Source organism: Macrosteles quadrilineatus, unplaced genomic scaffold (assembly GCF_028750875.1).
Source record: "Macrosteles quadrilineatus isolate MER2022 unplaced genomic scaffold, UCM_ALF_1.0 Scaffold_9__3_contigs__length_116548681, whole genome shotgun sequence".
In the NCBI taxonomy this organism is placed as follows: domain Eukaryota; kingdom Metazoa; phylum Arthropoda; class Insecta; order Hemiptera; family Cicadellidae; genus Macrosteles; species Macrosteles quadrilineatus.
In genome coordinates, this window is record NW_026542602.1 from 99,861,486 (window position 1) to 99,879,990 (window position 18,505).

At 32.2% G+C, this 18,505-nt stretch overlaps 1 protein-coding gene across 1 annotated transcript; it reads right to left on the reverse strand.

Moving 5' to 3' along the window:
- Window positions 1–398: 398 nt before the first annotated feature.
- LOC129002283 (lachesin-like) lies at window positions 399–13,763 on the reverse strand. Its single transcript, XM_054429969.1, has 7 exons — window positions 13,649–13,763; window positions 12,287–12,494; window positions 10,388–10,558; window positions 9,303–9,431; window positions 8,526–8,664; window positions 4,504–4,652; window positions 399–729 (listed from the first exon to the last, which is right to left on the reverse strand). The coding sequence occupies exons 1-7, from the start codon at window positions 13,721–13,723 to the stop codon at window positions 599–601; spliced, it is 1,002 nt and encodes a 333-aa protein (XP_054285944.1). The 5' UTR covers window positions 13,724–13,763; the 3' UTR covers window positions 399–598.
- Window positions 13,764–18,505: the final 4,742 nt, after the last annotated feature.

Here is an 18,505-nt window from a genome sequence, read left to right on the forward strand (position 1 = left end):
CCATAATCTATACATCTACAACTATAACCACCCTGTTACAAACATAGTATCACATTTTAGTTGTTATATACAAGTTTTTTTCAGTTCAAAACAACGCTCTAAGCATTATAGTTTTACAAATGTACACCTAACATGAATTTATTTCGAACAAAGTTGCTAAGCATCACAGAACAATATGAAGGTGGTATAGAAAGGGTCCACCATTAATTAGAAGATACATGTTCAAAGGTTACAGGATTGGCAAGAAGACTAATTAAATTATCTTTTTTTTATAACTAAAACAAATTGTTTTAACATGGTTCTTTTATTATAAAATATTTTTTGTAATAAATCTTTACTAACAAATATTTTTTCTATCTTAAAAATAAAATTATTAGAAATTATTAATACCTGTCTTTATATATTTTTTATTTCTTCTAATAATCTGTTTTTTACAGCGAATTTTCCTTTGCCTAACAGGATTGTTAATAAAAATAAGGATTAAAGCTTTTCAATTCTAAATTGGAAGAAACCTTTTTGCCAACACTGTGAAAACCCATCGAGTCCTCTTGGGAAGGAAACACTTATTTCAGTCGTGGAAATGTCACCTTCAAAAAGGTTACCTCGATGACAAAATGGCGGCGGAAGCTAACAGCAGAGAGGACGCTAACAGACAGCTTCCGGAAGAATCGCTGTTTTCTCGACTTCCGTTGGAAGCGGAAGTGTGGCTCTTTGTGGTTTCCGCCAATCCTGCAACACATGTTTGATAAAAACTAACTACTTTTGGAACTCAGAAACCACATTATGGACGAGAAGTCGGTCACATTTGCCAAGTTATTTTTAAAGGTACAAACAATGTAATACATTAACGTGTCTATTGAATGATATTGTGTTTACTATTGCTTTATCATAAACCATGTTTATATTATTTAAAATAAACACACCGCAACAAACCTGCCGACTAATCGAATTTTCATTTGTCTAAATTGATGTTCAATTAAATCTATTAAAATAAGATTAAGTTTAACGAGTACCTAAGTTTGCTGCTACAAGGAAACTATTAAAGTGTGGTTTTTAGTAAAATATTAATAGCTAAGTATGAACTAAATAAATTTGCAAAGTTTGATCAAAATATATCTATAGACAAGCAAACAACATCATTTTACAATATTCTCCATAAGAATAATATAGGGGTTTTAAATTTGCAATTTTTTTAATTTTCTCCGTTGCCAATAATCGTACAAAAACACTTAGATATATTAAATTATTTGTTATTTTAAGCTCTTAAAAAGGTCTAAAGAAACACAGTAAAACTTTTGTGTTTTTAGGGTCAAAAATTAGATAAACCAATTTTTAACCCTTAAAACACCCCGTAAAACCCCGTTCCCATGGTCCGATCAAGCTGTTTCGCGAAAATAATCAAGTTTATCCCACCTTACACCGTTAAACCAAATTTCATCAAAATCGGACGGAAATTATTCGGAAAGTAAACCGGTCCCAGGCATAGGTCTTACCGTGCCACCTAAAGTAATAGCTACTTCCCTATAGGGAAATTCCCTAAAAGCTAATTTAGTATAGACAAATAATAGTGTTAACTATATCGGTTTAAAGCCAGTTAAATAACATGTAATACGAATAATGTAGTTACATAGAAAGGGACCCAAGCTTTTTTCTATAATAATTTTTTTAGCTCTTTAACATTTAAATTTAAATTATTCAGATGGCTTAACGGTTTTATAAATGATTAGTCAATATTGATCAGCTATAACATTTAACTGTATCTAGGTTAAAATTGTTCACCTCATTAATTGCATACCGTGCACTCATTCGCATTTATTTGGCCAATAAATAAATAATAAATAATAATAAACTGGTAGATACATTTTTCAATACAAGTACTATATTTAGTAGACCTACTTTAAACTAGTACCCTAATGTTTGTTTTCGTATAATAAACAGTCTTTGTAACAATTATTGCATATCCGGTTAAATATACCTAATCATAATGCAGCAAAATATTATCAAAAGTGTAAATTAAGATCATTTTTAAAAAAAGTTTGAAAAACCTAGTAGGCTGAATTAAGGTATATCTTATAAAATAAAACAAAGACAAAAGTATTTATGTAAACTAGTCAAACTGTATTCTTCTAATAGTTTTCGAAAAGCTATGGTATATCATAAACATAACAGTAACTTATTTATAATGAAACTATTTGCTAGAGAAAGCTAGCTAGCTAAGTAGATCATAGCTATGAAATCTATTACTAAGAATAAAAACTAAGCATTCACCTTTCGAAGAAAATAAATAGTTAAATTACGAAGAGAACGGATAACTTGTATTGAGAACGAGAAGATTTGTGTTGAGTTATTTTACCAGTTTGGAGCAGAGAGCCTAAAGGCTCGTGGACAAATGAATATATCGGTATAGAGCAAGAAAAGAAGCCCTTAGTGAAGGAAAATATATATTGATGGACCTGGAAACATCGTGTAATTCGCAATGATGATGTATCATAAATAAAACTGTTCATAGTTTGGAATCAGCACAATGTGAAATTACGGCTTTAGTGCCACTGTTTTTCACTGGAATATTCACAGTACTTGCATTAGGTAAATACGTTTTTACAACTACCGTTTTTTTTCTATATTCATAAAGCCATTTATTGTTAATTTTATTCAAAAACTTAAACAAGCCATAGGTTAACTGAAAGGGTTTTCAAATCAGTACGTATTATTGTTGTTAAAATTAATAAATTCATGCAAATACTCGTAAATTCGTTAACCGTCTGTCATTTAATGGACAGACAGTTTCGTTAAGAGGGGATTATTTATGTTTATCGACTTTTGATCATTGGGTTTAAACAATAACAAACTTATTCCAGTCTTACAATCTTCTCACTTAGTATTGTATTGTAAATATAAATTTGTCTAAACTTGTTGCCAATAGACATTGTCACATTCATTTTTACAAGTTCTTAAGTAAAACATTTTTTGTGAAAATATTAACTTGGTAATAAAATGTATCAATGACCTTGGAAAGATATTGAATTATTATCGAGTAATACAGTAAAAGGTATGTTTAGTTTTTTGGTTCTAGTGATTATGATTTTCATGTTTAAAGTAAGGACTAAAATATCTAATTGTAATAGATTATACAGTACTACTTCTAAAAGTAAACGTGACCATTTCGATACGAATATTTTCAATATCGAAACAATGTGATTTATAACTTAGGTAGTACTTTTATCTATGGTAGTACAGGACAGGTTCCCTAATGATTGTTTTATTCCTAAAACTATACACTGTGTATTACGTGAAAATAAAACACACGTTATTCTTCAATTCGAATTCTTTTATGTCTCAGTACAAAATAAAACTGCCATGGATTTATGAACAGATGAGTTTATTTTTATATGAAACTATTTTATATTTTTACAAAGGAGGTGATGAAACACGGTTTGAACATTTCAGTGAAATCTAGTGATTGACATTCATTGACAAAACAAAAACTCACCTCCAAAAAAGGCTGAATGCTTACCTCGTTGTTGTAACTTTGAATAATTTTTTATTTCTGAAAGAAACAAACATTATTAAGAACTAAAAAATAACCAAATGTGAAACTGTTTCGTTTTGGGTTTTAAGGGTGAATATTGATCTTTTATTTTTTTAATTGAGGAAAAAATACTTCTATCAATAAAGGTTAAGGGATAATAAACAAATGCAAAACACCATAGGCAAACTAAAGTACACAAAATGTCTTATACAATATTGTAGCGTACCTTATTTTATATTTTTATCTAGTGTAATATGAGTAACGCATTTTTTCGAATAATAGGTCGTATCTTTTGAGTAGGTAGGTAACCTAGGTTACTTTTTTAGCTTATTTTATAGTGAGGATTGTTTGTACTGGAAAAGGATACACACAACGATCAATGAATTGGAAACGAAAACATTTTATCTTGCGTGTTAACATATTGATACAAATAGAAAAAAAATTACTTCTTGATCAGCATTGTACGTGTTATTAAATTAACGGAAAGTAAATAAATATACGTCTTATAACACTTAAAACATATATTTACCGTCTTGTGAATAACAGTATAAGCGTAAATATATGTTTTAAGTGTTATAAGACGTATCGTTATTTAATTTCCGTAAAAAATACAAAGTGAAACAGGTAAATTTCGCTTTACACGAAAGTAAAACCAACACTAACCAATCTCAACCATATGTTTGATACCTTTTTGAAGTAATTATTTATAGCACGTAATAATCCAGATATTAACAGAAAAGAAAAGTAATATACCTAATGTCAAAAAAAAAGCTTTTCAGAAGTACGCTCTCACAGAGAGAAAATAAATATACATCACTTAAAGATATGTACTGAAATATTAGAGAAAATTGACTTAATTTAAGATAGATGATAAACTTCAAGGGACTTTTCTAATCGTGGCACTTGGATGTGGTTAACATCATTCTGGTCCTAATTGTGTTCTGATTTACATTCTGATTCCTTAAGGAACTTACCGTAAAGTCTAAGAGTTCCCTCAGCACGACCTAGTGAGTTTGTGCTGACGCAGTTATACGTGCCAATGTCTGCTTGGCTGAACTGCCTGATGATCAGCCACATGAAAACCTTGTAGTTGGATCTGTTCTCGTGGATAGAGTACTTCACTCTGAAACAATCAGCATTATTCAGTTCGCAGTAACTAGATGATATCAACAACTGAAAAACTAAATGAAAGCTTTGGCTCGTTTGTTTACTCTGATTCAATAATGTACAACTTGATAAGGTATCGTAACAGTTATTTTCGTAGTAAATCAATCAGGAAAGTACACATTTTTACAATTAAACTAAAAACAACGACGTAAAAAAACATTTCGGGCAAAATATGAATAATACTTTGAGTGACCTGCTGGTAGATGTTACAAGTGATACTAAACAATTACATATTTTGTAACATCAACTCCGAAATATACAAACTTTCAACATATAGAATTGCTGTGACATAAACATCATATTCCTTAAATATTTAGAGTATTATACTATTTACGATATTGTTACACTCCTCAACATAAATAAATCATAAATGGTTATTTTAGAAATCATAGGATTGTTGGGTATAAACTAAATATTAAAAAAGTATAATTCGGATTTTTAAGGTTTGTAAGAGTTTGTATGACACTTTTAAGATGTTGATGCTAAAAAGCTTAATCCATCTAAACATTATTTCTGCAATGTCCTTAAAAACATCCAAAGTTATAAAATAAGATTAAACTATGATTTATTTCCAAACATATTCAGTTTATATACTGTATAAAAAGTATGAAAATAAAAACTCAATTTGACAATAAAAGGTTTCTACTTGACTAATAAATGTCAATGAAAGAGATGAACAAGTTGAGATCACAATAAATGTATCGGCAATAAAACAAAGCAATTTGTAAAGCGAGCGATGGAGTACATTATGAGATAATACTGCCATTTGTGCCCCTCTACTGTAGGGCTGTTCGAGGCTCAAGTGGACTCCATTTGTTTAACTCTGCCGTACTTTAATTGCTCACCATTTGTCAATCCAACTCTAGAATCTACTCGACCGTATTTGATATAGAATGGATATTAGTGTTTATTTTTTAAATACTGTTTTCCTCTTTCTCATTTTGTAATAATTGTTTGTTTTATAATTTTGCCTAAGGATATTCTTTATGATTGGCTTAGTTCATATTGGTCAAGATGTTTTCAATGTGTTTTGAAACTTTGAGCTAATTTTCATAAATTAATTATGAAATGTGTGTTTATTTACAAACCCCTTCTCAGCAAAAGATTTTTGCTAGAGCTATTAAGACAATGGCTTAAACTCAGACTGTTGTAAAAATTAAATCAATCGTGCCGCTCAAAGCCGTTCAGTTTTTATTGTCCTCCGGTGTAATTGTTGAGAGCGCTTTACTGAATAACTGCAAAGTACATCACCCCATTTTTTGTAGTTTCCTTTAATAAATCAAACAAAACGCAAACTCTATATTAAGTGTTAATTTTCCAAATTAATATTAATAAACAAGGTAAATTCTCTTTATCCCACTCTTAGAAGTAAATTATCTGTTTATCATCTACACTGTAGTAAAATACATTTTCCCACATAGAAAATTTATATTGGAAATGTATAAAAGAAATATATTTGAAATATTATTTGTCAATATATATTATAAATATATTTTAAATGTGCAAGTTATGGGACTAGGAATATAATTCGTTACATTTCATTTGTGTTATTTAATATAACCACAGAGAATTGGCCTTTTTTGTATGTGATGTAACTTATATATTAAAAATGTGTATAGATTACATTATGACTATAATTAAAATATTTCATATATATAATAAATCAAGTTTGAGCTCTTGTTGCTTCGACTTTGGAATCGGTGCCAAGAATCACATTTATACTTATGGTGTAACTAAATTCTGCGTCAAAAATAAGTTCTAGACCAGTGGTATAGCCAGGAAAAATCAATTTTCTCCATAATGAGAGTGCAAACGTATAAAAATTTTACATTTGCCTTATAGGATTCCATTCTGTTAATTTGTTTACATTTTAAGACTTTAGACAAAGAGAAACAGAACGAGTTTGCTCCTGATCATTTTTAGAGTAAATGGTTTTACGCATATGAGTTTTTACATTATAATTTTAAACATTCCAGTAATCCATTAATCCATTAAAAACTAACTTATTCTACAATCACCCTCAGCTTTAGGCTAATTACTGTTGATATTTATACTTTTGCTAACATTACACACGATATTGGCTAAATTATTTGGATAAAAAACATGTTAAACTAACTGTTTGAATAATATTATCACTGAATTACTCTTTTCGTTAGTTGTCGTCTGATTCTAATTCTGTTCTTATTCTAATTTCTAACAATCTGATGGAATTAACGGTCTCAGGAATCGTAGCCAACACCAACCCCTAAGACACATTTAACCCCTTTTACGTTTTAGGTTGCATATTATGCAAAGTTAACATGTTCAGATAAATTATTTGCCATTCTTGTCAACCAAAAAACTCGTCTGGCTTAGTAAATTTCGAACCTCCAATAAAGACCCCCCTTTCTAGAAATACTATAAAAGTAATAGGCGTCTGAGGCCTCTTAAGTCTAAGGGCTTGGTGGCTATGGTAACTTATGTGACATCAATGTGATCCTGACCATTTTATCCCTTATCAGCAAACTCATGAAATAAGTAGGCTCTTCAACGCAGTCTTACACATGTGATTTCTAGAATAAACGTTTGTGTTTTCATTTAAGTGCTTATAAAAAAAAACTGAAATATTTACTTTTTGTACTAGTGTAAACACAGCATGACGATGAAAACCTAGTTTCTGAAAGCGCTTGTCAGAAAAACAAATTATTATATTGGCCTTGTTGAACATTTAAATTTAGTTATGCACTAGCTGTACCCACGGGCTTTGCCCCGTTTAACTTCATAAGTATTCGCATGGCTCAATCAAGTCCCGGTTGAAGTTAGTTCGCTACGCTCACTCACCTTTAGGTTGGAGCTCGTTCGCTGCGCTCACTTGTTTTCAGGTTAGCTCGTTCGCTACGCTAACTCACCTCCAGGTTGATGTTCGTTCGCTACGCTCACTCACCTTTTGATTGCAAATTAGCTGTTGTCATAAATTTTAAAAAGTCATCCCATTTATTGTTTATAATACTTTGATAAAGTTCTTTATGTTTTAATATTTAACATTAGAGAATTTAAACGTTGTTAAGTGCACAGGTGTGCTGCGATTGGGGTTTAATACATTTGGAATTATTCAAAAGTAAAATAGTTTTCTGTGCTGCACTCTGTAGAAACACTGTGGCACTATTTCAAATCATGACTAATGCTAATACAGAATGTTGTAATTATTCGAACCTACAAAACAGTTGGTAAAAGTAAACATCTGCTTTTAAATTATATTTATTTGTAAACATTGTAGATCAAAAAGTCTGACATTGGCCCACTTAAAACCCTCTGGGGCAGAGCCCTTTTGACAGATATGCACCAAACTTCACTCGAACCATCCTTGAAAGATGCTTAATAATGCCTGAAAGTTTCATTACAATCTGTCGAGCGGTTTCGGAGTCCATAACGTATATACATACACACACACACACACACATACATAGTTCCTCTTTTATAGATATAGATTTCATTATTTCGTAAACCTATTCAAACAGTCTCGTACTTTTATACACGGTAATGTTTTCTAGTAGTAAGGGTTTCTCATATTTAAGGGTTAACTTTAAATAGCCAACCTGTTATTTGTTAAAAGACTATATATTTTTATGCTTAAACAAAAATTCTCTTGATTTGTAACATTTTGTCAAATTCGAAAATTCCTAAACTGAGATAAAGCCTAATATATTAAGAAAACAAGAAATCGACTAACACTATTTAATCAAAGCACCATCTATTGCAAATGAAAAAAAAAATAATTACAACCTTAGCAAAAAAAGTAATAGTTAAACCCCTTATTATTTTCACAATGCTGCTTAGTTCTTAAACCTACCCATCCAGGAGCATCTCCCCACGGTTTTTTATCCAGTAGTTGATTGTGTTTGGGAAGGCTTCCACGTAACACTCCAGTTGCACGTCCGTTCCCAGAGGAGCTCCTAGAAGTTGGTTGGGCACCTTAATGACCGGAGCAACTGAAACGTTCAAAGAAAAATATATAACTAACATGTAAACTATAAAATGTTGTGTGCTTTCTTATTGCGACTCATCAGAAAATCTTAAGTAAATCATTAAGTAATAAAATGTGATTTTGAGAAAAGGTTCAGGTAGATATTGACAGCTAAAATGTATTTCTCACTACACTACTGTGAAATGTTTTCGTTACGTGTTTGTCACCTGCGAAAATTCATCATTATATTGCTTACTTCCAAAAAGGATGTTTGCTATGTGAAAGTAATGTTTACTATCTATTTTGGATTTTGCCGACGTAAACAAACAAAGAACAAGAACAGGCTGAAAGGCAGTCTTATTCGGGAACCATCCTGTGCAAGATATTTCCAAGTTTAAAGTGAACAAGTGCAAGTGTCACTGTAAAATGTGGGTACCATGCTGGGTACAAGCTTAAATCTTTTGAAGAGAAAAACAATGATGGAAAAATGAAGTGTTATCTTTGCACAAGTAGGGATGAAGAGGCTCATATGTGTCCTTACAGTAATTATAGGGGTAATTTGTGTAAAAGGGTGGGCTATACATCAATAATAAACTATCCAGGTGCTATGTATCATATTTTAAAAGCAGTTTTATACCATATTGAATGATAGAGGCAACTCACAATTGACATTGAAGGTGACCCGCTTGCTGACCGCTGGAGGAACGTCGTTGCTGGCGATGCAGAAATAGACTCCCATTTGCCTTCGGTCTACCTTCCAGAAGGTCATCGCACTGCCATTGTACGCGTCCACTATTACAATACAAAACAAATCAAAGATTATCCTATACAAGAAACTTCTTTTGTATGTATTTATTTAAATATATCAAATCCAAATGAATTAAAGTAAGTACGTACGTATTCGTATGATATATGTTAATTTGTCAGTTAAACTATTATGTAGGCTAATCCCTTGTTAACCGTGGCTTACATGCTAAAAAGGTGAGTCTATTTACAAGCATGTGTTAGAATAAGAACTATTGTAACTTAAACTTACACGAGTAAACAAAAAATTGTATTTAGCAAACCGTTATTTTAACATTATGTTAAACTTAACCAACTGTACATCGTAATTTGTTTACTTAAATACGCGAACTTACAATGAAAGTAATAAAAGGTAAAAAAAAACATATGGATCCATCAGTGTCAATACATCTCTTAAATACATATGGACATAGAAACTACTCATGAAAATCACCTTCCTCTTTTGTTTATTTAAAGAACCATTGCCTTTAACAACATTGAAATCTTACTAGTATTAGAGTTTTAGATACATTTATGGCATGTATGGAAATTCAGATTCAACAGATAGGCACATCGTAAAATATATAATCAGAACAACAATTAAGAGCCAATGCGTAGCTAAACATGATCAATACAACCTGTTAAGTAATTGATCATATTTTTTCTTAGGACTGACTATCAATTCCTTTAAAGATGACAGTTAATTGTTGTGTTTCACCTACTTTTACATCCAAGGGCACTAAGGTCTAAGCTTAGGACCGTTTTTAACTTAGTTTAGGTTAGGCATTGAGTTCACAGCATTATCACTTATATATAAAATCCATTGTAATCGATAGGATTTGTACCAGATACCTCAGGGACCTAAGTTCAGAGACCAGGCTGCTCTGTCATTATTGTGTTAGTAAATCCCAATTCAGCCCTTAACCATTTTCTACTGGGACTGTACTAGTTCATTGTCTACTAACATTTCAGTATGTCCCTCGGTCCCTTCCGTATGATGATGCCATCCTGGTCCTCTCTTCTCCAGAAGATTCTAGGAGTCGGATGCCCTGAGGCGGTGCAAATCAAAGTAGCGTTTTCTCCCTCCTGCACTGACGTGTCTGAAGACGACTCGTCATTGATTATGTCTGGTGGAACTGAAAAAAACGTCATTAGCTGTTATTTCACAACCCCATACTTACATATAAAATTTTACATAATGTCCCTCAAACAAACCTTGAACAGTAAAATAGTCTATGAACTGATAATTTCAGTTAATAAAATTATTCATTTTGTCTAATGACGTTGTTTTAGAGTCTAACATAATTAAAACTCATGAAACTTGGTCGCTTTATGAGTGTCGCTCTTCAAAAAGAATATATTATAATTCCCTTTAAATAGAATAATGTAATAAACGTCGAATCGAAAAAAAAACAATATAATTGGGATATGAAAATCAATTATCGTGTTGGAAATAAGATTGTTTTACCACATAACTAAAATATATAGTTAAGTCTTTAACATTACCTGAAAGTAGATAACATATTTATTTTTTATCTAGGGCTACTAACTTACAACAGAATTCATTCTTGTAGCGAAATGGTATATAAAGCGAAATAAAATCCGGTACATTGTAAGAGCAAGCTCAAACATAAAATACATGTTCTTTCAAGTTGTCACTTTGAGTTAACTAACTTCCTAACCGAGTTCACTTCAAACAAAGACAGTCCCGAGACCCTTTGTTTAAGTGTTACAAATTCCACCGGAGCTATTACTCTATAACAGCGCAGCTAATCGAGGTGGTCGCACAGGGAACGGTAATTATCACTAAAACTTAAGTGCCTTAGTCTGTGATCGTAATGGCGGGAGATGAAACAGCAGTTACCTGCGTGGAAATGTCATCCAACGTTTAACATCGCAGTAGTTAGACTTGTCTTGAAATCCGATGGTGTTAGTTGTGACGTAATAACGTCCGTATCTCACGTAATTGTGAGATAATGTGTTTTAGGTTATCGATTGTATTGGAAGTACAGGTTTTCTTTCTTTCTTGTTCTTTTCAACGCCTGTGCGTTTTTCCAGAGGAGAATAGATAGGGTGTTATTCAAACGCTTTTTAGGATTGTAGTAAAAACCCATAAGTTTTTGGGTGTAGTAGACGAACCCACCCCTCCCGGACCGATGTCTACCAACTACTAGGCTAGCAACACACCCATACTAAGTATTTTTACGTCGATGTTTTGTAAGTAAAAGGGCATATTAAAACTTCCCAAACGTGTTAAATTCCTTTCAAGTTTTGGTAATTGCTCATGAAATAACGTTTTAAGTTCTCCATCGAAATACTTGGCTATATGCTCTTTGCTGGTTATAAACAGGAATATACAATGTTAATGTTATCGAACATATGGGCTAAAATTGGACTTAACAATGGGTTTTTAAATGTTAACTTCATTGAAACAATTTAAAGTTTCTAACTGGATCAACTTGGGGAAGTAGGTAAAATAAAATAATGATAATAAAACACTTTGGTTTGAAATTCATAGCGTAAAACAAATCACAATATCATATCATTATCATTACATCGAGGCAAAACACAATCATACTTATTTTAACCCCAACGTGTAAAAGATAAGTGTAACTTAGCTGGTTCCAGATTTGAACCATCAAAAATCAACAGTTTTTTTCCAGAATGGAGCCGGTAATCCCCTCATGCAAACGTTATGAAATCACAATAAGTACTCTATCTTTCAGATGGTATGGCTTTCCATAGAATTATTTACCTTTACCAAAGTATGAACTTTCGGAAAATAAGAAGTCTTCGTTTCGCATAGAGTTATGCAAACAATTGTAAGCTTACGCATAACAAGATTATCTATAGACACAACTCACCCAGCACGTCTATGCAGCCGACCATCTTCTTCATGATGTTCGTGTTAACCTGACACATGTAACATCCTCTGTCAGATTCTTTGACTTGTTTGATGTGCAGTTGCCAGTTGCGATGGTTGTCATGCGTCACTGATATCCTGGAGTTGTGTGTGACGACCCTCGTATGAAGACTCAAGATGGTTTGGTCTTCGGCGCGGAGCCAGCCAACCTGACATGGAAAACAGTTAGGAATATCAGGAAGCATCACTGGACTGTTACAATTCCTTATAATGTGAGTAGATTATAACTAAGAGCACTAAAGAAGTTTGTTGAATCCAGTGATTTTAAGGGAAGTTTATTACTAGAACTATTTAACCAATAGTTTTTAGGTGGTTTATACAACATTCACCTTGATAATGTTAAGTTAACACTATATGATTTAAAATTGTTTATCCTATATCCATGTACGTTACGTAAAAGATAAACATTTTTCATTGTGTCAAGAAAAATAATAGGAGAGTTTCTTTCTAAATTATTTTCTTGCTGTGCCTTGAATTATCGTTTTACTATTTAAAGCTTTTTGTAATTTGTTGACATATTTTTCTATGTTTTCCTTGATGTCTATGTCAGCGACATTTTAATTTGATGAGTTACAGAAAAAAATACTTAAGCACCTTTAAGATGTGCTGGGAATTGAACCCAACACTTTAGCACTTAAGTCCGAGACGCTAACCACAAGGCTAAACTGTATGTTCTCTGAAGTTTCTATTATTTTATAAATATCCTTTTGAAATAGTAAAACCAACACTGGACTATTTATAGTAGTACTTTGTAGATGAAAGCCACAGTTCATAATTGGTGTTATTTATATCCAAGCTTTGTTAAAAATACAAATTATTTACTTTTATATGCACATTTTCTGTTTCAAACCACGTATGCACAGTATCATCATCCAAAATAGACCTTTACTATGCAAAACTCAGTAGTTCAAGTAATAATTCAGCATCAACCAGTTGATGTGGATTACAAATATGGCTTTATGGCCACAACCATCAACCTCCAAAGTAATGTAAATTGACATATGAAGTCATCGTTTATATAGATTGTTTGAATATAATGTATTTTTATATATTATTTTATCTTACTGGTATTTGAAATTGGACAGTAATTGATTGAATTGTATTCTTGCACAAATATCGTATTTTTGCTATTTACTGTAATTATATCGTTCGGTTACGTCTCTTACCTCTTAAAGCACATGATATGGTTTTTTAAAGTGTTCGTTATTCATAGATTGATACATCAGAAAATACCAGTTTTTGTTGTTTGTAGGTACTATGGAGTTGAATATACAAGTTTTACCTTCAGGTTTGTTTAACTCACCCTGTATTTCCCTAGTTTGTCTATGAGACACGACAGCACCGCTTCCTTGCCTAGAGGAACTGTCAGGTTAGACATTGGACCAACAAAGTCCGGCTCCGTCAGTAAAGCTACTGGCCTCTCCTCCTTGGCCTCCCAACCTGGAAAAGAAACAGCTTGGGTCATAAATCATGCAATTACTTGAAATTTTAAGGGTAACAAACGAAGGTTGATCCAGTAAATTAAATTTTGTTAAACCTTGTACATTACACACTATGTTGATGTTTAATCTCTTTTGCCCTTCAAACAAGTTTTCATAGTACTGTATTTTATTGAGCAACTTCGATGATGTAGTTCAGTTAATTTTTAGGTTGAAAGCAATGTAACTACAATAGCATGAAAATATTCAGTTGCTGGTGCTCACTGTACTAATGTACAATATTTGATGGCAGACATACAGGGTGACAAAAAAGTCTGGAAACGGCTTGATATCTTTTTAACTAAATTTGTTAGGAAATTCATACCTTTCACATCAACTTACGTGTATGAAAACTACTTTTTGCAAGCATTACCATTTTCGTACCTTCACCAGGGGACGGCCCATGGGGAGTAGGTACATAATCGTTAACGTAAGCATTGGTTGATATGCACATTATTTTAAAGGTCTGGTCAAGTAGAGTTCATTGCCGGAAACCACGTCAAAAAAGATCCATCCGTTACAAAATGGCGGCAGTCCAAAGTTCTTGCGGAATATACCTGCACAAGCCTTATAATTTGTTTTGAAGGTTGAAAAAACTTAGTCTATGAGCTATTTGACTTTAAAATACAATTTAAGCTCTCAAACTAATGTTTAATACGAGTATTTACCAAGTATAAGGCATGTACAGGTATATTCCACAAGAACTTTGAACAGCCGCCATTTTGTAACGGATGAACCTTTTGAGACGCGGTTTCCGGCAATGAACTCCACTTGACTAACCCTTTTTTAAATGATGTGCATATCAACCTATGCTTACATTAAAGATTATGTACCTACTCATGGGTCGTCCCCTAGTAGAGATAAAAAAAGTGAAAATGCTTGGAAAAAGTAGTTTATATACATGTAAGTTGGTGTGAAAGGTTTGAATTTTCTAACGGATTTAGTTAAAAAGATATTAAGCCGTTTCCAGACTTTTTTCACCCTGTATATTTTACCCTTTATATTTTTTTAGTAAAATCTTTTAGGTCTGCAGGCACAATGAAATCTGCAAAGCATTAGTTGGATCTTACAAACAATATTTTGAATATTTATTTGAAAAGCTCGTGATTACAACTCACCCAGATAAAACTCCAAAGCTAAAATCACGGAACTACGGAGTATTGTCGAGTAATAAACGAACCTAGGAATATTATAAAACTACAACTGCTTCACAAACTAAACAACTTGGCGTCGCAAATTCAGATTCATGATAAGTTTTTGAACTTGTATCGACAACTAATCAAAACTTCGTAGAAATAACGCGTCTCAACCATCTAGCAGATAGGGAAAACCTAATAGAACTCGTGGAAAAACTAAAACACATGGGCTATTTAATTTAACATATGTGAGGCTACCCACTAAGCTGGTTTTTGGATTTAGAATTGGTCTAGTCTAAATTCATCTGCAATAGCATTTTATTTTTGAAAAAAACAATGTGATGTGCAAGTTATGTTAAGTTAATCTAACACATGTTAAGCAGTTAGAATTTATTTAAAGTAGCCTCCAAATTCATGCAAATCATCTATACATTGTAATTTTCATACTGTTTCCATGAAAACATATCAATTACATTATTTTCATAACTTAGACGCTTTAAAAATCCAAAGCAGAGCCGGAGTTGATACAGCAACGGTTATAGAATCTTTTTTTTCTATAATCATTGACATAGTTTTAGAATAAATAATCCATGATAAAAGGTTAGATTAAAATAAACCTACGTAGTTATGGAAAATATTATATTAAATTTCTTTGTATCAGGTGTCTGAAATTGTGAAATATGCAGTTTAGCAGTTCTTCTTGTTTACATTTAAATGTCAAAGCAAATGTAAACAAACATTGTTAGTGTTCTCATCGCAGTCATGGAGACCAATCAATATTTACTTTTAAAATGTTCACCTCGGAACTTTTAAAACCAAAGGGGCAAAGCCTACGGTCAGTATCGAAATGTAAATAGTCCTATAATGGTCCTTGGTATGGTAACTATATTTTTGTAAAATTTAAGCCCAGTTGGTTCAGTAGTTTTTGCACCTATTAGTAACACACATACAGACAGACACCATTATATTTTTATATAATAGTATAGAAGATGATTCATTAAATCCAAAATTAGAATTGAAAGCCTACTAATAAAACAATTATATTTATCTTATAATAATTATAATTTAAGTGACAAATCATACACAAATCTAAAGGAAATTTATATACCACAATTTTAAAGGTTTAAGATCATACATAGCATTTGTCACTTTAAATGAAGATAAAACTAGCTTATCCTCAAGACAAAACCCAATCGCTTTGAGAATAAAGCGAGGATTGGTCCGTCAACAACACAAGAGTTGTGACAGATGAGGTGTGGATACCGTCTGACTTGTGGCAACATATTGCTCCCCCGGGCCTGCAACTGTGGCACAAAGCCTCGACACACTTGGAACAAATCGTTCCGTTTATGCTGAAATAAATATTGGAAAGCTTATTAGGTAGGGATTTCTTGATAGTTGTTATATTTTTGTGGGTATGTATTAAGCAATAGATTTAAATGTGCATGATTACAGCTGTGTTACTGGCTAAGAACAGCCCCTTCTTTAGCCAGGGCAATTTTAAAACCCAGTTATCAAGAAAAACTAGGTCCAGGATTACAAAAACGGCGAATATACTTAGGACCAAAGCAAAATTATTTCACAAAACGCGAGAACTCTAAATCCACTCGGTACCGAGCTGTAGTAAAAATATTAGTGTCTGTAAGACATGTCTAATAAGCTTCCTGTGCAAAACATTTTTAGTTAAAAGTACATAATAAACTATGTACCTTATGATGAAACATCACAAATTCTTTATGCTTCAATAATCCTAGCACAGTATAGGTTTTGTTTAAATTTACTACTATGGTGGAGTTGAAAATGATCAATGTGAGAAGCAATGATTGTTCACAAACTATTGTACATAAAACACTACAAAAACATTCAGATTCAGCAAAGAAGGATGCGATAAAACGTTTTAGATTCTAGATGAACTGAGAGTCAGTTCCTTTTGAAGGAAGGGTGTTGACAGAACTATCTAAGAAGCCACTCCATTACTGACTGCTCTACTCTACTGTTGTTGATCTTACCATTAGACCCTTTATAGACAGCTACTTAGATTGTTGTCCCTCCTTTAACTGTTTATGAATGCATTGAATATATTTACTTTGAGAGAGTGTTCATAGACAACCTACTGGAGGGATACATTTTTTTATTTTTGTACATAGTTACTATATGCTCAGTATGATGTTAAACTATTTACTTTTTCCGATAAAGTATGAAAACATTTACTTTACAATAATTAGTTTATCCAATCACTACTGTTTGTACTATTAAAAGTACGAAGTTCAACGGAACGGGTACCAAAAACTGAAAGAGAAATATGGTAGTTTAATTCTATAAAAGCATCCTTGAACTCTAACCTTGAATCGGTTGAAAATATCTGACTCAATTTCGTCTATATAGTTGGGAATACCTTTAAGTATCTAAAGTCTTAAATATAAATACATAAAATTCAAATTTATTTAATCATGAAATTTGTATCCTCAAACAAATGAATTGTGTCAAACAAATAAATTGTGTTCTGTATTCAAACAAAAACATAGGATTCAAAGTAATAGTTTTACTTATTTTTCTTCTTAACAATTTTTAAATTATGTATTACTGTATACTACTGTTTTAAATACAAACTATACCGATCCCCTCTTATTAATACATACTACTTTATTGTTGGGTAGCCGAGTAGTACCTAGGAATGTTAACCATCAAATCTGAAGGTCGCTGGTTTGGTTCCAAACGAAATGGTTTTCAGATCCAGATGGAATTTGTCATTGAAATAATTGCTACCTAGTAAACGGTCGACGCTAGATTGTAAGGAGACCAGGGTTTGGATCGTTCTCTTACAAAAAACGAAAGATAATTAAGGTGTAGATAGACGTACAAAAATTTAGTAAGAACTAATTTTAATAATAATAAATTCCGTAACTAAGTTTATAAAGAAATGTAGGTCGATTTGTATTCAAGAATGCAGCTAGCAGATAGAGATGTTAAAATGCGTTCAAACAGATTTAATCAGCTAAAAGATTTCCCCTGTTGCCACTAAAAGTTAACGCTGGCTTACTCTATGAATAATAATGCGCAATATACACTGCTTGCAGACTTGGCTACGTAATGAAATTTCCGAGGCAGGAATCGCTGTTGTGATAAACTCAGGCTAAATAGAGAGATTATCTAAACTAGGAAGAAGCTTACTCGTAGACCTGCAACCGCGTTTTGTGGTTTAACGTGCACACAAGTATAAAACGTTTATTGCATATTTGAATATGTTAAAGAAAATGAATATTTTTTACCATTCTTTTTATGGAAAGAAATTAAATAACTTCTTGATCAGCATCGTACGTGTCATTAAGTTACCTGAAAGCACATAAAATACGTCAAATAACAATATATTTACACTTTTACTGTTTACTCACAAGACGGTAAATACATATAAAGGTGGTAAAAAAATATAAAATAAAATCAAAGGTAGATTCGCCTATTGGGTCTGATGATGTTTGGAGTGTCCAATCGAAATCAATCGCCTCTTTCCACCTTTTATATTCATTTACCGTCTTTTAAGTAAACATT